Genomic DNA, 27706 nt, shown 5'->3' on the forward strand with positions numbered 1-27706 from the left:
AGCGGTGAGATAGGCAGCCAAGAGTTATGCTCACTTAACAGGATGGCCACTCAAATTAGGGACAGCTTAAACGCCGATCAGCACACTCGCAAAATCCACCTAAGATGCGATAACAAGTACCAAGATAGAATAACAGTTAACATCGTCAAATGACAAGCATTTAATTACACAAGTTGGCTCCACCAAACCCTAGTACGCACACAGGGTTAAGACCAAACTGCCTATTCAAAATCCGACTAGATGCAAATGGAACTACAAAAGACAATTCCACAAACAACTCAAACAATGCTAAAAAATGGTTCAAATGGCTCTGAGCACTGTGGGACTTAATTTCTGAGGTCATCAGTCCCCTAGAACCTAGAACTACTTAAACCTAACTAACCTAAGGACATCACACACATCCAAGCCCGAAGCAGGATTCGACCGTAGCGGCCGCGCTGTTCCAGACTGTAGCGCCTAGAACCGCTCTGCCACCTCGGCTGGCAAACAATGCTAAAAGAGTCAGTATACAGCAACGAATTGCACGTAGACATGAACGCTAAGAACACAGGAGCGGTCGAAAGACCAGATACACGTCGTCCACTGAGACGACCGACCGAACGACCAACAATCGGTCGTTGCCAATCAAGTCAGGCAAGGGAAACGGAGTATAAAACCGCCAACTGACAGCTTGATGGCATGAGGTCACTTCCACGGACACACACACACACACACACACACACACACACACACAAGTGAAAGGTTCACTACTCGAATATAACGATCCATTCAACTTAAATTCGCTGAATCTGGACCTCGACGAGGTCGTGCACTCTCGCGACCACATCCTTCCATCGGGCATTACATATATCGCCAGCTCCCTCGGCGAGTGCTGGCGCTGCCACACTTCACTGCTGGTTGGTCCCAACTCTACTCCGACACACCCGACCCGAAAAACACTTCACGTCCTTCCAAAGATAGTACAGGTACTAGATATCGATAAAGGCTGCTGCTGCCACTCGCGGACTGACAACGCTAGCAAACGTAGTGGCGCCAGTAATGCTCGGTTTACACTAGCAAGTTATTGCAGCAATTTACTTGCGCGGAGGAACTTGCCGCGCGATATGCGACTGTAAACATATCGCCAAGTCGACTTGCGACCGTAGCAATTTATTGCGGAAGTGACTTGCGGCACGTTTTCCACTACCAGTGTGAACACCATGCAAGAAGTATCTGCAAGTAACTTGCAGCTTTTAGGATGTATTTCTATTTCCTGCAAGTAGGAATAGCAAGTTATAGTAAGTATGTCGTCTGCATAACACTCATATTTAACATTTTACTTAATGTGGTGACTTAATTTTATGCAAACATGTTACGTATTATATGCAAACAAATTTCAGAAATGGAGCAGAAACGGGAATGGATGAAGTAGGATACAGAAAATTTTATTGAAAGCGTGTAGAGCTACCCCGAAATACGGAACGTGCATAACCGGGACTTTAAGAATAGAGTGAAGAAGATGAGCGCATTAAATGAAATTTCATCGATATTCGACACATCTGTGAAAGAAGTACAGAGAAAGTAGTATAACTTGAAGACACAACCCTTTTGCCACCTGTATCCACTCGCTTGTTGTTTTAGGAGTCTAGAAAAAGACGATGTTTATTTATTACATGTTCTATTTAATTAGCTTATCACTTTCCATTTTATGAGCATTAGAAAAAAAAACATTTTTATACGCATATCATTCGGCAAAATGCAATTTATTTCAATAAAAATTTAATTTCATTGTTGTGTTTTCACACACCTTCAAATAATTTTCCCTTTTCAAGACGTCAAAAGTGGCTCTACATATCGTGCTGACGGGAATATGAAACAAGTACATTAGGGACTTGTATGAGTCTCCTACAAAGAAAAGACTTCAAAATTCAAACTTTTTTTGGTTGTATGTTTCACAGAAATAAATGAAATGCCTATTTTATTCGTAGCTCACCTGTAGCTATAAATCGTAGAGTGACTAGCAAACGTTCCTTTGCTGAAATAGCAGTACGGAAGTTTGTGTCTCGTTTCGATAGGACGGGCGCTATTAACGTCAACAAATACTCCAGATCATTTGACGACATTCTGCAAAAGTTTTCAAAAGTATCCATGCTCTCGATACTAAGTTCTTGTAAAAGGTTATAATAGGCACCATTATGCGATCTTCTTATTATCCACTCTTTAACCTAAACACTTCTCTTTTTCTTTTTCACGTTTTTCATTACAATTACAAGAGCTGCAGCATATATCACCCGCCTACTTGTCATTTTATACTTCGGCTGACACTCGTAGTGGTACTGAAAGCGTATGTAAACAGTATCAGCAAGTTGTTGACGCAAGTTTCTTGCCAAAGAACTTGCGGAAGAATCTTGCTTAATTCTTGCGCTGCTGTGTAAACATAGCTGCAAGCGGCTCGCAGTAACTTGCAGCAATAACTTCTGCAAGCGACTTGCTAGTGTAAACCCAGCTTAAACGAAGAAAACGAGGCGCCACTACCCCTATTACACGGTCTCAACCTAGCAAGGGCACCAACGCGAGCCGCACACGGCTCTGTTCTCGCAACCGTTGGGTTGGGTTGGATTTTTTGGGGGAAGAGACCAAACCGCGAGGTCATCGGTCTCTTCGGATCAGGGAAGGACGGGGAAGGAAGTCGGCCGCGCCCTTTCAAAGGAACCATCCCGGCATTTGCCTGGAGTGTTTTAGGGAAATCACGGAAAACCTAATTCAGGATCGCCGGACGCGGGATTGAACCGTCGTCCTCCCGAATGAGAGTCCAGTGTGCTAACCACTGCGCCACCTCGCTCGATCCTCAAACCCGTAGACGAGGTTCTGAACGTCCACGCAGCACAGATGGGCGCCAGGCCCGTCTTATTCTAAGGGCAGAAGTGGCAGATCGTCCTCCTACCACAGTACCGGTAAGAGGGCTTGTGAGTCGAGACATGTCAACACCAAGTGTTGTTGAAACTTCCTGGCAGATTAAAACTGTGTGCCCGACCGAGACTCGAACTCGGGACCTTTGCCTTTCGCGGGCAAGTGCTCTACCAACTGAGCTACCGAAGCACGACTCACGACCGGTACTCACAGCTTTACTTCTGCCAGTACCTCGTCTCCTACCTTCCAAACTTTACAGAAGCTCTCCAGGAGAGCTTCTGTAAAGTTTGGAAGGTAGGAGACGAGGTACTGGCAGAAGTAAAGCTGTGAGGACAGGTCATCAGTCGTGCTTGGGTAGCTCAGTTGGTAGAGCACTTGCCCGCGAAAGGCAAAGGTCCCGAGTTCGAGTCTCGGTCGGGCACACAGTTTTAATCTGCCAGGAAGTTTCATATCAGCGCACACTCCGTTGCAGAGTGAAAATCTCATTCTGGAACCAAGTGTTGTTAACCGGTTATTTACAGTGGGATTACTGGCACGCACTGCGCGGCTGATCCCGGCGGAGGTTCGAGGCCTCCATCGGGCATGGGTGTGTGTGTTTGTCCTTAAGATAATTTAGGTTAAGTAGTGTGTAAGCTTAGGTACCGATAACCTTCGCAGTTAAGTCCCGTAAGTTTTCACACACATTTTGTGTTCTGGCACGCACACCTTTAGTCCGTCTTCCACTCACGCCACAGCATCGACGTGAATGGCCTGACTGGGTCACATCAGAGGGTTACATCACTGGGAAGACGGAATGCCGCCTCGTGGTCTTCGCTGATGATAGCAGATTCCACCTGTACGCAAATGATGCTCGTTTGCGTCTATGTCATAGACCTGTTGAGCACTGTCTTGTAGCGTGCATTCGTCGAAGACACTCCAGGCCTTAGAGTCTGGGGTGCGATGAGCTACGGTCTCTTTGGCGCTTTTCGAGGGGAAGCCAAACACCACTCGATACATGCAAGAATATTGTTAGGCCCGTTCGTCTGCCGTTGTTGCAAAAGGACGGTATGTGTTATTCCAACAGGATAACGCTCGCCCACACGCCGCCCGTGAAACTCTACGTGCTCTGCAAGGCGTGCAGTAACTTTCCCGGCTAGCGCCTTGTCCGGACTTGTCACCAGTCGAACAAGTGTGGGATATGATGTGACGAGAAGTGACTCTTGCGACTCGTCAACCAACAACTCTTACAGAAATGCAACAACTCGAGCAGGCGTGGCATAACATATCCCAGGACAGTACTGGCGATCTGTACGATCGACTGGACGCTAGAGCCAGCGCCTGCATTGGTACCCATGGATGCTGCACCACATACTAATATGGGTGTTCCCGCATGGGTCGATTGCTGGTACCTAATAACCGTTTGCACTATTGATCTGTAAATGCATTCATTCCATGTACTCTATACGCATTGTTGCAATAACAAATCGTGGGTGAACTGTAAAACACAGTACCACTTTTTTTTCGGGAGTGTGTTTATGTTCTTGCCTTTCAATTTAACCAAACATACACATCAAGAAAAGTTTTACATTATCTCGGTTCGGTTCCGAGAGTTTTGGAACCTGTAGAGAAAATTGCTCATGAAAACCACACATTGCATGTTGTACCACCATACAGTGAGACCTACAGAGGTGGTGGTCCAGATTGCGGTACACACTGGTAACTTTCATACCCAGTAGCACGTCCTCTTGCATTGATGCATGCCTGTACTCGTCGTGGCATACTATCCACAAGTTCATCAAGGAACTGTTGGTCCAGATTGTACCACTCCTCAACGACGATTCGGCGTAGAGTGGTCGGTGGGCCACGTCGTCCATAAACAGCCATTTTCAATCTATCCCAGGCATGTTCAACAGGGTTCTGGTCTGGCCACTCTAGTCGAGCTATGTCGTTATCCTCAAGGAAGTCATTCACAAGATGTGCACGATGGGGGCGCGAATTGTCGTCCATGAAGACGAATGCCTCGCCAATATGCTGCCGATATGGCTGCACTATCGGTCAGAGGATGGCATTCATGTATCGTACAGTCGTTACGGCGCCTTCCATGACCACCAACGGCGTACGTCGGGCCCACGTAGTGCCACCCCAAAACAACGGGTAACCTCCACCTAGCTGCACTCGCTGAACAATGTGTCTAAGGGGTTCAGCCTGACTGGGTTGCCTCCAAACACGTCTTCGACGATTGTCTGGCTGAAGGCATATGCGTCATTCATCGGTGAAGAAAACGTGATGCCGATCCTGAGCGGTCTATTGGCATTTTGTTTGACCCATCTGTACTGCGCTGCATGGTGTCATGGCTGCAAAGATGGACCTCGCCGTGGACGTCGGGAGCGAAGTTGCGCATCATGCAGCCTATTGCGCACAGTTTGCGTCATAACACGACGTCCTGTGGCTGCACGAGAAGCATTATTCAACATGGTGGCATTGCTGTCAGGGTTCCTCCGAGCCATAATCCGTAGGTAGGCGCTGCTCATGTGTGGTTGTTTACATCTTTGGGCGATTTTAGTGACATCTCTAAAAAGTCAAAGGGAAACGGGATGATACAAGACTTTTTTTGGTGTGTGTATATGTAAAATAGGCTCTTGTGGGTTAGCACTTCCTTCTGCTGACCCGTCAATTGAGGAACGTCGGTTAGGACCTCGTATTAGTACCCTTTGGAGGTCTAAGATATCCTCTGTAGGAAGTGACTATTGAAACAACGGACTCTTAATACTCAGCTCGCTCAATTTGTTCACGAGATATAAATTGCACAAGATAGCTGCGTCAAGCTGAGGCCCTATGACTAGACTTTAGGGAAGCGTTGAAATAAATGACTGGGTTCTACCCAACGAACTCCAAACTTCCCCTTTTAAATTCATACAAAAAAATCTAAGATAAAATCAAACTGTAATTCGGTGGAAACGGTTGCTTTATTAGTTTGGCCTTCCGAGGACCATATGAAGAAAATGACGTCTCGTTTATTTACTCCTTTCTTTATTCACAGTGGTTTTTCGTTCTTTCCGCATGGTGTTCCCTTCTTTCTTCTGTCCATATGGCGCTTGTCGTTTTTTTCTCCTGTAACCCCTTGAAGCTTTATACTTTTACTCGGAACATTTGTCTTTTTTCTATTTCTTCCTGTGTTACTCTCATTTCTATCAAGTCTGGTCTATCTTGTTTGATTTACGTCATTTGTGTTTTTAAGTTTCTTGCCAAAAATCTCATAAATTATTTATGGCTATTTTTTCTCCTGTAGACTATTTAGATATCCATACATTACAACTCTTCTTTTTCATTGTGTCTACTTATTTTATAATATCCTTAATTTCCATTTCCCACCGTCGTATTTTGGTCTCAAGGTTTTATTGACAATTTTACTGTCCCTTTTTTTTCCTATTTCCTCTAATTGTTTGGCTCTACTTAACGAAAGGTATTCTGAAGCATAAAGGTATTTGGGGCTACTAACAGTGTTAAGTGTCTGTTTTGCATTTACACATAAAGATTTCTTGTTATACAAGTTTTTTGTTAACTGAAAAGCCGCTTCTGTTTTCCTTGCCTTTGCAGTAAGCTTCTTTATCCAAAGCATTCAGTTGTATTATTCCATCTAGGTATTTGAATTTTGTGACCTTTCTTATTCTTCAATTTTCAGTTGCATCTTTTTTTCAAAGATAGGCTTGATTTTGAAACTGTCTCTGCTTTGTTGCATCTTCTATAGATTCCACTAAGATGGGGAAACAGTCTGCAAAAATCAGTCAATCAAATCTTACATTATCATTTGATGATCTCTTTTTAGGCATAAAATTAATTATTCCCTTGTTAAGTAATAATTTAGTATTGGAGGCAGCGTGGAGGGTAAAAACTGTAGAGGGAGACCAAGAGATGAATACATTAAGTAGATTGAGAAGGATGTAGGTTGCAGCAGGTATGCAGAGATGAAAAAGCTTGCGAAGGATAGAGTAGCATGGAGAGCTGCATCAAACCAGTGTCTGGACTGAAGACTGTAACAACCTTTAGAATTTGAGAGAGTTCATTCCAGTAGGCAGTTGAGTGGTGTAGGAAATTGTAAAAGAAATTACTTTTTGTATATCACATCGTTATTATTATGTGTGGCATGTTTGCAGTGGGGGAGCGACTGTAACGTACTACTATCTCGCCCCTTCCCCCCTCCACCCCCCACCCCACTCAGTCCCCCGCCTCCCATAAGACCGAACCCAGTGCCTGCTGAATGGAGACATTCCAGAAGGTCTGGGTCAACAGCAGCGGCGGACTGCGGTGTTCACTTCCCGGCTACCGCGCTGGTATATTTCAGCGGCCATGCCGGCTTTAATGACATCGCCGGCTGCTCCGAGACCGCCGTAAAGCTTATCAGCAGCAGCGGCATAGGCCGTGCGCTCGCGATACGCCCAGTGGAGCCGGGGCGGGCGTTCGCCGTCCACCGCGTCAGCCATGCGTGTCCGGCAGCGAGCTCTCCGCCGGGTTCCCAGCTGGCTGGCATTATGCGCGCGGCGCGGCTGCGTTTCGTAACTCGGACACGTCCGCAGGTGCAGCGGCGTCGCTGTGAGAACGGGCCGGGTCTTCCCGCCGCCGCCGCCGCCGCCGCCACTGCTGTCCTGGTTGGAGGTCACCCGCGGTTTCCGTGTTTTGCTGCGGCGAGCGCTCCCGGCCGATCTCTCGCCAGTGCCCCGGGCGACGGCGGCCAGTCAGCTGTTGAGCTGCCGCTAGGGACGGACGTCTCTCCCGCGGCCCACACCGCGCCACGCCTCACACCAGCTGACTGCCTCGCCGCACAGTGGTCAGTCGCCCGCCGAGCCGCGCTCGACCGCGCCTGTGGTGTCGTACTGCCTGTGGCCGACGTCCGCGGAAACCGACGCAACCATGTGAGTACCAGCCTCGTTCTGCAGTTCCACTCTACTTCTGTCAACTGTTCTCCGCCTGCTTAGCTGGGTGGTAACGTGCTCGCCTCCCATACAAGCTGGCCCGGGTTCGATTCCTGGCCGGGTTGGGGATTTTTCTCCGCTCGAGTATTGGGTGTTGTGTTGTCATCATCATTTCATCCCCATCACCGGCGCGCAAATCACCCATATGGCGTCGAATGAAGTAAGACATGCAGTTGGCGGACGAACTTCTCCAAATAGGGGCCTCCCAGCCACCGATGCCATGGTCCTTTACCTGAGGTTCAGTACCAGACCTGTCCTGTGACAGGCTGGGGGTCTGCCCTCCTGCCCTCCCCCCACCCCTCCCAACCTCCACACTCCTCCTCCTTCCACCTAAATCTGGCGACCAAACTGTTTATAACACACTGCTTGACGTTTAGTCCGCAGCTCGTAGTTTAGTGGCTAGCGTTGCTGCCTCTGGATTACTTTGTCCCAGGTTCGATTCTTGGCCCTGTTGAGGATTTTCTCTGCCCAGTACTGCGTATTTGTGTTGTCCTTATAACCATTCGTGAAACTGGGTACGTAGGACTGTGTAAAGCGTGGGACTTCGTACAGGTTGAGCGCCTCACAAACCGATCATCATCATCATCATCATCATCATGAACTTGACTTTTAGATTATTCTACAAGGTGACATCTCCACACAAATCTTGATCCTGGCGACAAACTGTTTGTAGCACAGCTTGACTTTTATTCATCAGCTCGTGGTTTAATGGCTAGCATTGCAGCATCTGCATTATGCTGTCCCGGGTTCGATTCCTGGCCCGATCTGTGATTTTCTCTGCCCAGTACTGTATGTTTGTGTTGTCATCACCATTCATGAAAGTGGCTACATAGGACTGTGTAAAGAGTGGGACTTCGTACAGGTGGTGATGATTGCTGAGTTGAGCGCCTCACAAACCGATCATCATCATCATCATCATCATCATCATCATCACCACCACCACCATCACCACCACCACCAACATCAACTTGACATTTACATTATTCTGCAAGGTGACATCTCCACCCAAATCTTGGTTCTGTTACCAAACTGTTTATAGCACAGCTTGACTTCTAGTCCGCAGCTCGTGTTTTAGCGCCTGGCGTTGCAGCCTCTGGATTATGTTGTCCTGGGTTCAGTGCCTGGCCCAGTTGGGGATTTTTCTCTGCCTGGTACTGCGTGTTTGTGTTGTCCTCATCCCAATTTGTGAAAGTGGCTACATAGGACTGTCTAAAGAGTGCGACTTCCTATAGATGGTGATGACCGCGGAGTTGAGCGCCTCACAAACCGATCACCACCACCACCATCATCATCATCAACTGGACTTTTAGATTATTCTACAAGGTGACATCTCCACCCAAATCTTGGTTCTGGCGACCAAACTGTTTATAGCACAGCTTGACTTCTAGTCCGCAGCTGGTGGTTTAGTGGCTATCGTTGCAGCCTCTGGATTACGTTGTCCCGGGTTCGATTCCTGGCCCGGTTGGGGATTTTCTCTGCCCAGTACTGCATGTTTGTGTTGTCCTCATCACTATTCGTGGAATCGGCTACATAGGACTGTGTAAAGAGTGGGACTTCGTACAGGTGGTGATGACCGCGGAGTTGAGTGCCTCACAAACCGATCATCATCATCATCATCATCATCATCATCAACTTGACTTTTAGATTATTCTACAAGGTGACATACTGGTGGTGAATCATCAGTTTCTTCTGCGTTGTCCCCACTGCCTCAGCTGGCCGCTATGGCTGAGCGGTTCTAGGCGCTTCAGTCTGGAACCGCGCTGGTGCTACAGTCGCAGGTTCGAATCCTGCCTCGGGCATAGATGTGTGTGATGTCCTTAGGTTAGTTAGAATTAAGTAGTTCTAAGTCTAGAGGACTGATGGCCTCAGATGTTAAGTCCCACGGTGCTTAGAGCCATTTGAACCAGCGCCTCAATAAATTTGAAGAATCATTACAAACTTGGTTTCACATAAAGCATATTAATATTTTAGCCGAGAAAAAGTTCTTAGCGTGCAAAAGTGTGTAATAAGACGCGTTTGTGGTGTAAATTCAAGAACATCGTGTATAAATCTGTCCAAGGAACCTTGTTTTCTAACCAATGCTTGTAGATGCTTTAATCCCTTAGTGAAACCTGTTGCAAGTAGTACGCCTCTGTTTCCAACCAATAGCTTAATACACAGTATCAATGCCAGAAATAAGAACAATTTACATTAAGGCATAATATCACTTTGGTCAGAAAAGGAGTTCTGAATGTTCAGGAACACAGACTTTCAATGAAATAACGGTAACCAATAAACACTTGGTTTGGGATAAAGTAAAGTTTAAACAGCGTTTGAAAGATTTTCTGATAGCCAACTCCTCCTCCTCCTCTATAGACGAATATCTAAACTGGGACTATTAGGGCGGCTTGAATAATAACACCTCTTAGATTTCGGTTTTGACAGCACCTGGTCACAACAGTCAAAATTGTTTTGGTCTATGATAAATTTATTAAAAGTGCATAATTATGTTTCATTCTGACAGCTTATTGATTCTGTAAATATTGGCAGTTCCACTTCACTCTAATGTATTCACCTATTTTGACACTCTCGCTATAAATGATCTGGGTAGTAGGTATTATACTCAGACGTTTTATGGTTTTTAGTTTAGGTTTTTTTGACTTGTTCCGGACCCACGAGAATTATCTCATTTTTGGGTCTATGGAACGAAAACTGATCCTAATGTAATCTAACGACGCTTTTCCACCAGAATGTGCATTTTCTTTTACTTTTTTATTTTTTTCTTATTTTTCACGCTACCGACTTCAGAACCGGTAAGTGTGCTATGAAATGTTGCAATATGAGGACGTTTGACGACAGTGCTTTGCACAATTATGCATGGCACGCGATTTTTAAATTACTGACAACGATCTAGCCATTTATGTTAGTAGAGACACACTGGAGAATGGGTAGAGCCAGAAACCGGTAACGTGAAAAATAAAAAAGGAAATTATACATGGTCTAGTGGTGGATTCGCAAAGTAGGACAATCTTATAAGGCGTAGTATTACTGTGGTCTGCAGCATAGCTTGAATTGAGAAGTCAGTTTGGTGTTGGGTTCGTGAAGCCCCAACGTGTATACGAAATATATGGTTACGGAGTCAACTGTAGCATTGCTTCAGGTCTAAGGTATTTACAATGATCTCAATACTTCACACACACACACACACACACACACACACACACAAGTTTCTTCTAAAAAGCAGTTCATCAGTGCATTACGAGCAGCTGAGCACCTGGACTACTTAATGCTGACCAACTCCTCCTACTTTACTGGTGTGTGTGTTTACTAATAAAACGATATTTGTGAAATTTGACTTATGTCTAATGACGTATTGAGCTGTAGTAAAGCCCAACGTCTGTATTAAAACTGGAAGATGCTAGTTTGATCTCCACGTGTGAAAGCTAAGAAATTTTTCATAACACTAGTATGCTTGTAATTTGCTGCGCCTCCCATACGTAGATACGTGCACTCCCCCGCCACGCGCCCCCCCTCCCCCACACCTTCCCTTCATGGATTTAATGTCTAATATATTACGAAACGGATGTTCACATTTGGCGAATCCATATTGACGTCAGCTGGTCACGACAAATGTAAATTTGTGGAATTTTGTGCTGTACCGGGACACGAACCCATGTATCCTGATCGCGCTAAGCTAGAAATCCGGTTTCGAGTCCCTGCTTGGAAACAATTTTTATTTGTCACACACAGCTGACGTCAATCCAGATTCGCAAAATGCGAATCCATTTCGCAATAATTGGAAATTGAAAATTTATGGAAAGGTCTTATGGGACCAAACTGTTGACGTCATCGGTCCCTACGCTTACGCACTACTTAATCTAACTTAAACTAACTCATGCTAAGGACGACACACACACACACACACACACACACACACACACACACACACACACACACACACCCGTGCCCGATGGAGGACTCGAACGTCCGACTGGGGGAGCCACCCGTGCCGTGACATGACGCCCTGGACCGAGCGGCTACCCCGCGCAGCCGCAGTAATTACCTTAGTTGCAATCGTCAGAACAGTGTCTGTACCTTCAGATATGCATGCCTGTCTGAAGAACATTGTAATGTGAAGACAGAGACGGCCGGCCGGAGTGGCCGAGCGGTTCTAGGCGCTATAGTCTAGAACCGCCCGATCGCTACGGTCGCAGGTTCGAATCCTGCCTCGGGCATGGATGTGTGTGATGTCCCTAGGTGAGTTAGGTTTACGTAGTTCTAAGTTCTAGGGGACTGATGACCTCGAAGTTAAGTCCCATAGTGCCATTTGAAGACAGAGACACTATATAAACACATTAGAGCCGTCATTGAGTGTCTGATGTTCTTTTTTCACATTTGTAGTATGCTTCACGATGCATTAATGATACTATCGCCCTTATCGATGTATAATAGGAAATGGGGGAGGGGTGAGAGTGATACTGTTACCAGAAGTATCCTCCACCACACACTATCATTTCCTTTGCTGAGGTAGATGCGCATGTATAGTTCGGGAAGTTAACGAATGTGGTTGCGAAATAGACGCTTTGGTAACATTATGACCTTTACCGTAGCCCAACCAGGACTACGAAGTAAATTCAGAAAAGCTCTATTAACAAACAAATTTCAGACAACAGAGTTCTGGTGAGGATTATGAACAAAAATTTTATTACGGTACTGCAGAAATGCGAAAGTGTACCAAAGTATGTTGTGGCCGAGCGGTTCTAGGCGCTTCAGTCTGGAACCGCGCGACCACTACAATCGCAGGTTCGAACCCTGCCTCGGGCATGAATGTGTGTGATGTCCTTAGGTTAGTTAGGTTTAAGTAGTTCTAAGCTCCAGGGAACTGATGACCTCAGATGTTAAGTCCCATAATGCTCAGAGCCATTTGAACCATTTGTACCAAAGTAAAACACTTAGATGTAACTTCCCGGAAGATTAAAACTGTGTGCCGGACAGAGACACGAATCTCGGCACCTTTGAATTTTGTGGGCAAGTGCTGTACCATTGAACTACCCTAGCGCTATGTACGACCTATCCTCACAGCTTTACTTCTACTAGTACCTCATTTCCTGCATAGTAGTGCACACTCCATTGCAGTGTGAATATCCCATTCTGGAAACATTCCCGAGACTGTGTTTCAGCCATGTCTGCGCAATATCCTTTCTTCCAGAAAGAGCTTGTGTGAAGTTTGGAAAGTAGGAGATGAGGTACTGGCAGAAAGTAAAGCTGTGAGGAGGGGTCGTGAGTCGTGGATGGGTAGCTCAGTGGAAGAGGACTTATTTGGGAAGAGCGAAGGTCCCGAGTTCGAGTCTCGGTCCGGACAGAGCTTTAATCTGGCAGAAAGTTTCATATCAGCGTACATTTCGCTGCAGAGTGAAAAATCTCATTCTAGAGATGCAGTAGATGTATACAGGTGACAGCAAAAGAATCTTGAAATAATTGATGTTCAGAGATGTAATGAACATCGTGTTGCTGTTGTTCTGCTGTCGTCAGTGACGTCATCATCAGTGTTTTCCTTCTTTTAATGGAAATTGTATTGACAGACTGATCTGCATGATCACCTGAGGTTAAGGCTGGAGAGTGATACTGACTTTCTGAAACCATCGAATGTGCCCCAAAAAAATTTTGTTGTGTTGTTTTTATATCGACGTTTCCATGAAAGACTGAATCATAGTGTAGGTCAACGATTAAACTGAAACGTGGTTTCTTAACTGCGAGCTGGTACAGTAAACGAGAGTGACAAAACCTTTATTTTAAAAGAAAAAAATATTTGTTGAAATAAGACAGTCTTGGTTGCAAAATCTATTTTTACAGGTGGTGGCGCGTTTCACCCTTTTAGGGCATCATCAGATTGGCCTAGTGGTGTTAAATGACACTGTGGGGGGGTGGCGGGGGTGGGGGGGGTGGGAGGGGGGTGTTTGGCAGATCAAAATGGGGAAATGAAGTTAATATGAAAAAACGAAATAGGCAAAGTTCCAGGCTTTTCAGACGCCTCTACATTTAACCATAACAGTGAATTTACGTAAAAATTAATGTTGGAAAACCAACACTCAACCATTGATGCCTACGTATGGCATTAAGATAAAATTTTATAAGGAACCATCGTCCGAATGTCAAGTGTTGAACCTGGAACGGAGAATACAATGCAAAGTATAACTACATTGTACTGCGTGCGGGCTATAATGGACGAATTTTGGTTAACCACTGTTATGGTTAACTGTAGAGACTGTCTCACTTCAAGAAATTTATAACCGGTTGCTGTACCAGTCGCCCAGTACGGAATGAAACTAATCTTTCTTTTAAAAAATATTTGTGGCATTGGACTGATCGGCAGTAAAACTCGATGTTTTGAACAAGCTAGAAGGTGATAAGTTTCTTTTTAAATTCATTTGTGGTGACGTATATCCACAGAGTATCCCGCTGACTACAATAGGTTGCAAAGTGGTTGATTGTGGTTTTGGAAAGCCAACGAATGTCTCACCATAATACGAATTCCGAAGTTATATTTACGTCTCTGCTGAAAAAGAACCATATTTTATCTATGAGTCTCACATAGTGCTGCAAGACACTGTATATATATATATATATATATATATATATATATATATATATATATATGTGTGTGTGTGTGTGTGTGTATATATATAAATGTTCAAATGTGTGTGAAATCTTATGGGACTTAACTGCTAAGGTCATCGGTCCCTAAGCTAACACACTACTTAACCTAAATTATCCTAAGGACAAACACACACATCCATGCCCGAGGGAGGACTCGAACCTCCGCCGGGACCAGCCGCACAATCCATGACTGCAGCGCCCAAGACCGCTCGGCTAATTCCGCGCGGCCGTATTATCAAAAGTAAAGTTCCTATAATTATATGCCCGGAAACAAATACCTGTTGACATACGGGCAGAAGATCTGCAGTTCATAGTCTGCATTTCCTTCAGTCATGAGGCACGATTCACAAAGCAATCTGCATCTACGTGGATACTCTGCAAATCACACGTAAATTCGGGAAAAACGAACACCTGTATCTTTCCGTGAGAGCACTGATTTCCCTTATGGTCGTTAGTCCATATGTAGGTCGGCATCAACAAAATGTTTTCACATTCGGAAGAGAAATTTGGTATTGAAATTTCGTGAGAAGATTCCGCCGTGACGAAAAAGTCTGTTTTAAAGACGTCCGCCCCAAATCCTGTATCATTTCCGTGACACTCCCTCCCCTATTTCTCGATACTGCAAAACTTACTGCCCTTCTTTGAACTTTCTCCATGTACTCCACACCGAGGTGGCGCAGTGGTTAGCACACTGGACTCGCATTCGGGAGGACGACGGTTCAATCCCGTCTCCGGCCATCCTGATTTAGGTTTTCCGTGATTTCCCTAAATCGCTTCAGGCAAATGCCGGGATGGTTCCTTTGAAAGGGCACGGCCGATTTCCTTACCCATCCTTTCCTCACCCGAGCTTGCGCTCCGTCTCTAATGACACTAATCTCCTCCTCCTCCTCCGTTAACCTTATCTGGTAAGGATCCCACACCGCGCAGCAGTGCTCCAAAAGAGGATGGACAAGCATAATGCAGGCAGTCTCTTTAGTAGAACTGTTACATATTCTAAGTGTTCTGCCAATAAAACGATCTTTCGCTCGCCTTCCTCACAACATTTTTCTGTGTGTTCTTTCCAATTCGAGTTATTCGTAATTGTAATCCTTAGGTATTTAGTTGAGTTTCCGTTCATTAGAATAGACTGATTTATCGTGTAGCCGGAGTTTAGTGGATCCCCTTTAGCACTCATGTGGATGACCTCACACTTTCATTATTTAGGGTCAATTGCCAATTTTTGCACGGTAAAGATACAATTCGTTTGGCAATTTGTTTTGATCTTCTGATGACTTTCCTGGACGATAAACGACAACATCATCTGCAAACAACCTAAGACGGCTGCTCAGATTGTCCCCTAAATCGTTTATTTAGGTAAGACACTGCAGAACGCCTATAACACTACCTTGAAGAATGCCAGAGTTCACTTATGTTTCACTCGATGACTTTCCTTCAGTTACTACGAAATGCGACCTCTCTGACAAGAAATCATGAATCTAGTCACATAACTTAGACGGTATTCCAACAGCCACAATTTGACTAAAAGTCGTTTGTATGGACAATGTTAAAAGCCTTTTGGAAATGTAAAATAAGGAATGAAATCATAATTATGTCGACACCCTAGCTGCAAACAGGCGTTGAAATACATCAATGTGTGCCCTGACCGTGACTCGAACCCGGGAACCCTGCTTACATGGCAGACGCTCTATCCATCTGAGCCACCGAGGGCACAGAGGCTAGTGCCCCTGCAGGGCCTTATCCCTTACATGCTCCCCGTGAGACCCACATTCCTAACATGTCTACACGACTACATTCTTAGCGCGCCTAATAGATGTTTGCCCATCAAACTCATTACTCGAGGCAAGTTAATCTACCAGGTCCTTTACGAGTTGGGACATAACGTGTGCGTTCGCACAAGAATGTCAATGGCCGGGTAGCCATATTTTAACTATATGTATATGAAGGTAGTATCTGTTCCTACAGAACAGATACCAATTATGACCGTGCAGCTTCTCTAGAATGAAATGATAATTAAATCGACACCCTAGCTGCAAACAGGCGTTGATATACATCATTGGGGACATGTTGAAAATGCGTGCCCCGACCGGGACTCGAACCCGTGATCTCCTGCTTACATGGCAGACACTATCCATCTGAGCCACCGAGGGCACAAAAGAACAGTGCGCCTACCTTCATATATAGTCAAAATATGGCTATCCAGCCATTGACCTTATTGTGTGAAAGCACACGCTATGCTCCAACTCGTACGGGATCTGATAGATTAATCTGCCACGCGTAATGAGTGTGATGGGCAAACATCTATTAGCCGCACTATGAATGTAGTGGTGTGGACATGTTGGGGATGTAGGTCTCACGGGGAGCGTGCAAGGGATAAGTCGCTGCAGGCGCACTATCCTCTGTGCCCTCGGTGGCTCAGATGGATACAGCGTCTGCCATGTAAGCAGGAGATCCCGGGTTCGAGTCACGGTCAGGGCACACATTTACAACATGTCCCCATTGATGTATATCAACGCCTGTGGCATTTTAATTATCATTTCATTCTAGAAAAGCTGGACGGTCATCAATGGTATCTGTTCTTTGGGAACAGATGCTACCTTCATACACTCAACACTTAGTGTGAGTAAAAAGTTCGTTCTGTTTCACAAGAACGTTTTCTAAATCCGTGTTGACTGTGGTCCAATAGCCCGTTCTCTTCGAGGATCGCATAGTAAACGCTTTCCTGGGCAGATGTGAATCCTCGAGCAATTACGGAGCTGAAGCGCAGTATCTCTTGAGCACCAGTGGGTGCTTAGGCATTGTTATTGGCGGTGACAGATTCGTAGTGCCATACACCTTGCCAAAGAGGTTAACAGGTGCTGTGTATCACAGATTTCTGGTCGGTGCATTAGCTGCGCTACTGGTACACGTTAGTGGTTGGACACTGGACTCGCATTCGGGAGGACGACGGTTCAATCCCGCGTCCAGCCATCCTGATTTAGGTTTTCCGTGATTTCCCTAAATCGCTCCAGGCAAATGCCGGGATGGTTCCTTTCAAAGGGCACGGCCGACTTCCTTCCCCATCCTTCCCTAATCCGATGAGACCGATGACATCGCTGTCTGGTCTCCTTCCCCAAAACAACCCCAACCCCAACTGGTACACGTTACCTTTGCAGAAAGACTACGACCGTGGCTTGCGCATTAAGGGACACCACCCCATTTTCTTCGGATCGCGGGGCAGTGCCACTCTGCAACGTTCCTTGGGAGATGAACTAGTCGAGGTGGTCAACATGGACTTCCCGTTCACCAGCCGTAAATCCGTTGGATTTCTGGCTTTAGAGATATTTAAAGGCATTTCCCATCAGTCGACAACCTGAAGTCCTAATAGGAGTGTGCAACCAATGCATGTGGCGCATTTCGAATGGAGCCTGGTGTATTTGAAGCGCCGGCCGGGATGGCCGAGCGGTTCTAGGCGCTACAGTCTGGAATCGCGTGACCGCTACGGTCGTAGGTTCGAATCCTGCCCCGGGCATGGGTGTGTGTGATGTCCTTAGGTTAGTTAGGTATAAGTAGTTCTAAGTTCTAGGGGACTGATGACTTCAGAAGTTAAGTCCCACAGTGCTCAGAGGCATTTGAACCATTTTTGTATTTGTAGCAGTACACGATTATCCGCTAACAAGAAGACAGCATCAAAATTTTTTTGGATGGAACACAACGCCTTTTGACTGTTTTGTGGCTTATTTAAGTACAGCCCAGTTTTCGGTCTTTTATATGCCTTTATCAAGTATTTGCTGAAAACAGTAAACGCATACAGTAAGAACCACGTCAAATTTCAAAAGATGTAAAATATGTGTAACAATTGATGTAAATTGGTGTATAATTACGGAATATGTACTTCAATATTAAGTCTTTAACATACATTGCAGGAAGCCTAACATGTTGGGGAGCTCAATGTTGGCCATGAAATAAGAAAAATATTGGCTCCCCACGAAGTTTCAGATGTAAAATCACCATCTTGTAACAGATCAGTAAATAATTGGGGGAGCATATTTAGTAAAAACAGGCCTACGTTGGTAAATAAAAGACGAGCCCATATCCTTAAAACGTAATGATAGTGAAATCAAAGAGTATGAGTAATGGAACAACTGAATATAAATTTACAAAGTGTCAAAGATATGACTATTAATGTTAAATATTTTCAGAGTGTATGTAATTATCTTCGGGGTGGCACTGTGCACCATCATCATTGCAATAAACATGTATACATCACATCGCCAACAACTTTAAGTGAACCTGCATTAAGCTGGATGAGGAACTAAAGTCCAAAAGGAACGAAACGAAATTAAATTCTAAGACAGTGAATCACGTGTAAGTTCAAATGTTCAAATGTGTGTGAAATCTTATGGGACTTAACTGCTAAGGTCATCAGTCCCTAAGCTTACACACTACTTAACCTAAATTATCCTAAGGAGAAACACACACACCCATGCCCGAGGTAGGACTCGACCCCCGCCGGGACCAGCCGCACAGTCCATGACTGCAGCGCCTTAGTCACTTATAAGTGCCACTGGCAAAATACGGAAGTTAATAATGAAAACGCGGGAGGGAGCGGGGGAGGGTAAATGGATGCTGGCTGAAGAGGGATGGGCGAGATACTGGAATACAGATTGTTAAGCCAAGACTTATAAAATTAAGAAAATTAAGAGAGCTGACTGTGTAAGAGAAAGATGGGTTCGGAATCAAAAATAGAGGGGAGCGGCAATTTCAATGGGCAAAAGCGGGATGGAGAAGTAGGGAAAGCCGTGTTAGAAGTTGGTATATGTAGGGGATGGAGAGGAGGGTGAATAAAATGATAGTAGGGATATGAGGGCATACTTGATTAAATGTTGAACCAGGGAAAAACAAAATGAGAGTGAGGAGGTGGGAGAAATAATGGTTCAAATTGCTTTGAGCACTATGGGACTTAACTTCGAAGGTCATCAGTTTCTTACTGGCAGTTTTCAGGCGAAGTGCCTGAAGATGATAAGAAACTTACTGAAACGTTGCCGGAGAACCACGCAATGCGCTCAACGCGAGATCTTACTACGGGTAACAAATCTAGCAACTCGCCCCTGAATTGCTTCAGTGTCTTCCTTCAATCCGACGTGGTACGGATACCAAATACTCTAGCAGCACTTCCCTAAAATTCTCCCAATAAACCAAAGTCGACGATTCTCCTTCCTTACCACAGTCCTTACATGTTCGTTCCATGTCGCTTTGCAACGTTACGCAGAGAGATTTAAATTGTAAGTAGGCTGTTCAGGTTTTTATGTCGGTAACGCCACGTAACGCTCTGTATGAAAATCGCTGACTGTGCTGTGTGCAGTCCGTGGCTGGTTGGACACATTGTTGGAATATTCGCTTGTGTAGTGTTGGGCAGTTGGATGTGAACAGCGCGTAGCGTTGCGCAGTTGGAGGTGAGCCGCCAGCAGTGGTGGATGTGGGGAGAGAGATGCCGGAGTTTTGAGAGGCTACTATGAGCGAAAGATCTGGACGTGTGTCCGTCAGAAAAAGGAAATTTGTAATGTGTAGAATCCAAAGTTGATTGTTTTCGAGGGGGACATCTGCTGGTGCCAAAATTAGCCCGCCACCACAGCCCCTAAGAGGTGGGGGGTGGGGGGGAGGAAACTTTAAAATTTCAAATAGGAACCCACATTTTTTATTGCAGAAGGATTTTGAGGAGAGAGCACTTGAATCAGCGGTCTGTAAACCAACTGTTTTTTGGAGATACGTCGATGACACTTTCATAGTGTGGCCCCACGGAGAAGAAAAGTTAATGGAGTTTTTTCATCATCTTAACTCCATCCATGAGAGTATTCGATTTACTATGGAACTAGAGAAAGATGGCTGCCTTCCATTGCTGGATGTTTTGGTTAAACGGAAGAGTGACGGCACTGTGGGACATTCTGTCCATCGCAAGCCCACTCACACCGATTTGTATTTACATTCCTCAAGTTGCCATCACCCATCTCAGACCATGAGTGTACTTAAAACTCTTGTACACGGGGCACACACAGTGTCGGATACAGAGAATTTGCCTGAGGAACAGGCACATTTGAGGACGGTGTTCAGAGACAATGGGTACTCGGACCCAGCAAATAAACAGGGCCTTCTCAACTGGAGCCAGGAACCGGGAAGTAGATAAAGAGGAGGACGCACCAGCCAAGTCCCTAGCTTTTCTTCCCTTTGTCGGAAATGTCTCCTTCAAGATAGCAAGGATTCTTAATGATTTTAGTGTGAAAGTGGTTTTTCGTCCGCCTTCTAAGATTTCGGATTTGCTGGGATCGGTGAAGGATGACTTGTTACTACGGAAGGCGGGAATTTACAAAATACCCTGTCAATGTGGTACGGCCTATATAGGACAGACAACGCGTACAGTGGAAGAGCGTTGTACAGAACATCAACGTTGCACTCGCCTACTGCAACCCAGTAAGTATGCAGTTGCGGAACATTGTATTTCTAACGGACATTCAATGGAGTACGACAAAACTTCGATTTTGGCCACTGCAAAATCTTTTTGGGACTCCATTATCAAAGAATCAGTTGAAATACGCATTGCGGGAAATCTAATGAACCGCGGCAGTGGTTACCAATTGAATAACGCTTGGAATCCCGTCATCTCCGAAATTTGCTCGAGACGAAGACGCCAGAAGAATTGGATAGCTGCGGCCAGCGACAATACCGACGACAGCTGAGTCTTGCAGTTCCACCAGCGAGGGCGCTGTCGCTGGTCGGTGTGGCCCTTCTGTCTCCGCGACTGCAGTACCATCAGCGCACTATAAAAGCTGGAGCGGAGAACGTCTTCGTCAGTCCCTCTCAACAACCCAACCTCTTCACTCCCCACACACCATCCTTGAATACGCGGTGGTGGTGTGGGGCAATGCTGCCCCCACCCACCTCCGCCGACTCCAAACCGTTCAGAACCGGGCTCTCCGGCGTGCCCTCCGCCTCCCCTTCGACTTCCCAACCCAAGAGCTCCACATCCGGGCTGTAGTGCCGCTCCTTCGTACCCGCATCCTATCTGCAGCCAACTCCTTTTACCAACAAACCCGTCACTCTCCTAATCCCTTAATCCTTTCCCTGGGTACCCGTGTTCACCGTCTAGCCACCACTCGATGGCCTGCCCTTTTATTTCGCCCCCCATGACTTCACATACAATAGCCATCTCACCTCATGACAATCACTCTCTCTCACACCATAGACCATCCCCCCCAACATGTCATGTCATTCACTCCCCCACACGCCACCACCCCACACCCCCAATCCCTACTGTCGGCCTAATTACGACAGGCCTTTCCTTTTTCACTCCTTCATCTGTCACCCTCTGACTTCTTTCTCTCTCCCCGCCCCCCCAACCCACCACTCCACGACTTACTGCCATCACCATCAAGACGCCGCTATGAAGAAGAAGAAGAGGCCAGGGCAATGGCCTTTCGTTTTCACTATCTCTCACTATTCCTCCTCCTCTCCTTAATTCTGTAACGTAGTCGTAAACCCCGGCTAGTCTATGGGCCGTTCGTTTTCCCCCACTCCTCTACTGTCCCTTCTACTGTCCTGTCTTCTTTCCAAAAAAAAAAAAAAAAAAAAAAACAAACAAAAAAAAAAAAACAAAAAAACGGGCCAGTCAATTGGGCCATTCGTTTTCCCACTTCTTAAACTATCACTCTGACTATCCTTTCAATTAAAAAAAAAAAAAACACCAGCACAACAGTCAAGGACAACAACACCCGTCATGTCACACTCACATTCTCACCACACCTATTAAGAAGGTGAAGCGCATTAAAAAAAAAGCGCTAGAACTTCGTTCCCAGCTGAGGGTTCAGCCCTCCATCATGTGCGTCGCCGTCGTCTTCGTCAGTCCTTGTTCGGCTCAACTGAAGATGGCTGGCAGTTGTCCAGCCGAAATATCGTGCAATGAAGTTTACGACGACCGGCTGCAAGCCCGAAATCTTTTTGAACAGTTGGTTCGCCGGGAAAATTAAAAATTTTACGGGCCACAAGTGGCCCATAGGGACCATCCGGCCGCCGTGTAATCCTCAGCTGAGGATGCGAATAGGAGGGACGTGTGGTCAGCACGCCGCTCTCCCGGTCGTTATGATGGTTTTCTGTGACCGGAGCCGCTATTGTTCGGTCGAGTAGCTCCTCAATTGGCATCACGAGGCTGAGTGAACCCCGAAAAATGGCAACAGTGCATGGTGGACCGGATTGTCACCCATCCAAGTGCCGGCCACGCCCGACAGCGCTTAACTTCGGTGTTTAGATGGGAACCGGTGTATCCATTGCGGCAAGGCCGTTGCCCAACAAACTGTGTAAGAGGCACTTAATAATAATATCTATATTATCCCTTTTACAGTTTGGCCTTTTGCGCTTCTGACCCATTCCAAATGTATTACATATGGTAACATTTCTATGCGTCTTTCTTGTATTCTCAGCGCCAGAGTTTGACCTGGTGCTAAAAACTGGAACTAATTTTTTTCTTTTGCATAAGTCGGTTCCGCATTAATGCATCAGTATATCTACTGAGTTTCGGTGGCATACAAGTATCATATCCCTCACTGGACCTCTGTGAGTGGCTGCACTTCACTTGTATATATATATATATATATATATATATATATATATATATATATATATATATACTTACTTACTTATCGCGAATGGACCCAGAGGGATCACGCAAAGCTTTCTGACGTCGTTTCTTCCATACTTCTTTCATTCGTTCTCCATGTTTTCTTTTTCTTTCTTCTGTCCATTTTGTTCCTGGTCTCTTTAGTGCTTCCTTCTCCGACAATACAATCCACTTTTCCACCTTATTTCTAAAAGTTTTTCTATCTTTGACGTCTTTAAGTTCAATATTTGCTTTTTGTAAATCTAATTTTACTTGGCTAATCCATGGTGTTGTTGATTTGACTTTTTCTATGTAAGTGAGAATTCTGTTGGTGAGTCGTGTGGGGGGAAGTCTAGTGACATGTCCATAAAATTTTAATCTTCGCCTTCTTATGTCTGCTGCCAGGTTTGATATAGTTTCTGTGGTTCTTCTTGATTGTATCCGGTATCCTTCTTCTGTTAATTTTGGACCTAAAATCTTTCTCATAATTTTGCGTTCTTCTTCTTTTAGTATTTTTTCTAAATCACATTTTGTGTGAAGTGTGAGCGTTTCACTAGCATATAGTGCTGCTGGCTTAATTACTGCGCAGTAGTGTCTGATTTTTGTGTTCGAGGAGATGCATTTTTTATTGTATATTTCATGTGACATACCATATGCTCTCTTCATTTTCTGTTGTCTGATCTTCTGTGCAACTTTCTCTCCTCCGGTTGGCTCCAAAATTTCACCTAGGTATTTAAAATGTTTTACTCTATTTATTTTTCCATATTTTGTGTTCAAACTGTGTATATGGAATTTCGTACAGAAAAATTCTGTCTTTTGAAACGAAATTTGTAAACCTACTTTATCCGCGCATTCCTTAAGGATCTCTATTTGTTTGGTGGCGATTTCTTCATCATCTGCAAGTATGGCCAAGTCGTCCGCGAATGCTAAACAAGATATCTCCACGTTGTCTTTTGTTCTGCCAAGATGGATTGGTTTCCAGTAGGATTGATTTTTTAATTCTTTTTCCCATTCCTTAATGACTTTATCCAGGACTATATTAAACAGAAGTGGAGATAGCCCGTCACCTTGACGTACTCCAGTTTTTATGAGAAAAGGTTCAGAGATCTCTCCCCTGAATTTAACTTTTGATACAGTGTCTGTCAGTGATTCTTTGATAAGCCTTAGTGTTTTGGAGTCAAGTCCAAGTTCCTCTAAAATGTTAAACAAAGATTGCCGGTCAATTGAGTCATAGGCTTTCTTAAAATCTACAAATGTACAAATTATGGGGGCATTTCTAATTGCTTTGTGTTTTAATATTGTCTTTAAATTAAATATTTGTTCTATGCATGAGCGACCGGGGCGGAAGCCTGCTTGATAATCACCAATTTGGCGTTCCAGCTGTTCTTGTGTTCTTTTCAGCAGGCATGTTGAGAGAATTTTGTAGGTGACTTGTAAAAGTGAGATTCCCCTGTAGTTATTGACATTTGTTCTGTCTCCTTTTTTATGTAACGGGTGAATAAGGGCACATTTCCAATCCTCTGGTAATTTTTCTGTTTCCCATGTTTTTGTTATTATTTTTGTGAGCTCTTGCAACGTCTTTGGTCCTAGGTTTTTTAATAGCTCTGCAACAATGCCATCTTCGCCAGATGTTCTATTATTTTTTAAGTTTTTAATGTGACATTTGATTTCTTCCTGTGTTGGTGGTAATGAATCCGGTTGAGCGTTGGCACAGATTTCTTTGGGAAACCTTAAACTAGGTTCTGGGCAATTTAGTAGGTTAGAAAAATATTGAGCCAATACTTGACAGTTTTCCTGGTTTGTTAGGGCTAATTTACCATCTGGTTTTCTGAAACATAAATTTTGAGGGATATATCCTCGTATTTTATCTGCGAAAGTTCTGTAGAAGTCTCTTGTATTATAGTTTTGGAAATTTTCTTCTATGGCATCCAGCTGTGCCTTTGAGTACTTCCTTTTTGCTTGCCTAATAGATTTTGAAACCTGTTTTCTAACCTCGTTAAATAAATGTAGACTTTCTTGTGATTTTTTACTGTTATATTCTTGAAATGCCTTTTTTCTCCTTTCCAATGCATTTTCACAGTCTGAATCCCACAAAGGGTGTTTGAATATCTTTTTCAAGGGAATAGTTTCCTTAGCTATTCGCGTGATTTTAGAATGAAATTCTTCCCATGTGTTTGCCTTTTCCTTCTTCAATTCTTCTTTTACTTTAGATTCTTTAATCTTCTTGGTGTCATATTTCTGTATTTCTGTTTTCTTCTGATGACTTCTTCGTGCTGTAAACTTGATTTTAATTCTAGTTAGGTAATGGTCTGAATCAATGTTTGCTCCTCTGCGTACTTGGACGTCGTAAATTTCTTTTTGTACTGGGTATGAAATCGCCACATGATCTATTTGAAACTCGCCAATTTGTTGTATAGGAGATCTCCATGTCTTTTGTTTTCTTGGACACTTTCTTAGAGATGTTGACATTATCTTCAGGTTATTCTGCTTACATAGTTCGACGAGCCTTGTACCATTTTTATTGGTAAATTTATGTGCAGGATATATATATATATATATATATATATATATATATATATATATATATATATATATATATACACACTCCTGGAAATTGAAATAAGAACACCGTGAATCCATTGTCCCAGGAAGGGGAAACTTTATTGACACATTCCTGGGGTCAGATACATCACATGATCACACTGACAGAATCACAGGTACATAGACACAGGCAACAGAGCATGCACAATGTCGGCACGAGTACAGTGTATATCCACCTTTCGCAGCAATGCAGGCTGCTATTCTCCCATGGAGACGATCCTAGAGATGTTGGATGTAGTCCTGTGGAACGGCTTGCCATGCCATTTCCACCTGGCGCCTCAGTTGGACCAGCGTTCGTGCTGGACGTGCAGACCGCGTGAGACGACGCTTCATCCAGTCCCAAACATGCTCAATGGGGGACAGATCCGGAGATCTTGCTGTCCAGGGTAGTTGACGTACACCTTCTAGAGAACGTTGGGTGGCACGGGATACATGCGGACGTGCATTGTCCTGTTGGAACAGCAAGTTCCCTTGCCGGTCTAGGAATGGTAGAACGATGGGTTCGATGACGGTTTGGATGTACCGTGCACTATTCAGTGTCCCCTCGACGATCACCAGTGGTGTACGGCCAGTGTAGGAGATCGCTCCCCACACCATGATGCCGGGTGTTGGCCCTGTGTGCCTCGGTCGTATGCAGTCCTGATTGTGGCGCTCACCTGCACGGCGCCAAACACGCATACGACCATCATTGGCACCAAGGCAGAAGCGACTCTCATCGCTGAAGACGACACGTCTCCATTCGTCCCTCCATTCACGCCTGTCGCGACACCACTGGAGGCGGGCTGCACGATGTTGGGGCGTGAGCGGAAGACGGCCTAACGGTGTGCGGGACCGTAGCCCAGCTTCATGGAGACGGTTGCGAATGGTCCTCGCCGATACCCCAGGAGCAACAGTGTCCCTCATTTGCTGGGAAGTGGCGGTGCGGTCCCCTACGGCACTGCGTAGGATCCTACGGTCTTGGCGTGCATCCGTGTGTCGCTGCGGTCCGGTCCCAGGTCGACGGGCACGTGCACCTTCCGCCGACCACTGGCGACAACATCGATGTACTGTGGAGACCTCACGCCCCACGTGTTGAGCAATTCGGCGGTACGTCCACCCGGCCTCCCGCATGCCCACTATACGCCCTCGCTCAAAGTCCGTCAGCTGCACATACGGTTCACGTCCACGCTGTCGCGGCATGCTACCAGTGTTAAAGACTGCGATGGAGCTCCGTATGCCACGGCAAACTGGCTGACACTGACGGCGGCGGTGCACAAATGCTGCGCAGCTAGCGCCATTCGACGGCCAACACCGCGGTTCCTGGTGTGTCCGCTGTGCCGTGCGTGTGATCATTGCTTGTACAGCCCTCTCGCAGTGTCCGGAGCAAGTATGGTGGGTCTGACACACCGGTGTCAATGTGTTCTTTTTTCCATTTCCAGGAGTGTATATTGCTGTCTATTAAAACTGCAACAGAACGATGGACACCAAATAAGGAAATTTTTCTTACTCTGCGATGCCAGAGTTCGTCAGCTGTGGTGGCTGGACTGTGGTGGACTGGCAGTCATTGTCAGACCTGGAGATCTAGATAACACTGTCTAGGGCTACAGACGAACACCCTCTTTATCGAAATACCTCAGGACAGCACGGAACAGTTCTCTTTGGATCACCACCTTCAAAGATAACATCAAGGAAACCTCAAAGCCACAGGTCTTAACACCTCAGAAATGGAATGGCTGCCTCCACGTTGCCGGACCAAAGGCGATCGTAATTGTGTAGCCAATGGCACTCCTTATGATCACGCCAGGTGGTTTGTGCGTATGACAATAAGGAATGCCATGTGGTAACGCTCATTCCCCACAGAGCCTCCACACATGGATACGTTCGGTGCGGTGCTCTACGCAATATCAGGAAAAGATATAGTGGCAAACCTGTATCACTTGCTGTCGTCAGGGTTCGTCCTTGGAAATTGCAACATTAGTCACTGTTCTCGGAGTGCAAGGTGCTCGACACATCGTCGCAGTATCTCTGT

The 27706-nt window shown here is 45.3% G+C and overlaps 1 protein-coding gene across 1 annotated transcript in view; it reads left to right on the forward strand.

The window, feature by feature from the left end:
- Positions 1–27706, forward strand: part of LOC126427938 (insulin-like growth factor-binding protein complex acid labile subunit) — a 225304-nt gene that overhangs the window by 40882 nt on the left and 156716 nt on the right. The window contains exon 2 of the mRNA XM_050089830.1: positions 7023–7778. Within this exon, the coding sequence (XP_049945787.1) occupies positions 7023–7778 (756 nt within the window). The remainder of the gene's footprint in view (positions 1–7022; positions 7779–27706) is intronic.

Source organism: Schistocerca serialis, chromosome 12, assembly GCF_023864345.2.
Source record: "Schistocerca serialis cubense isolate TAMUIC-IGC-003099 chromosome 12, iqSchSeri2.2, whole genome shotgun sequence".
NCBI lineage: Eukaryota > Metazoa > Arthropoda > Insecta > Orthoptera > Acrididae > Schistocerca > Schistocerca serialis.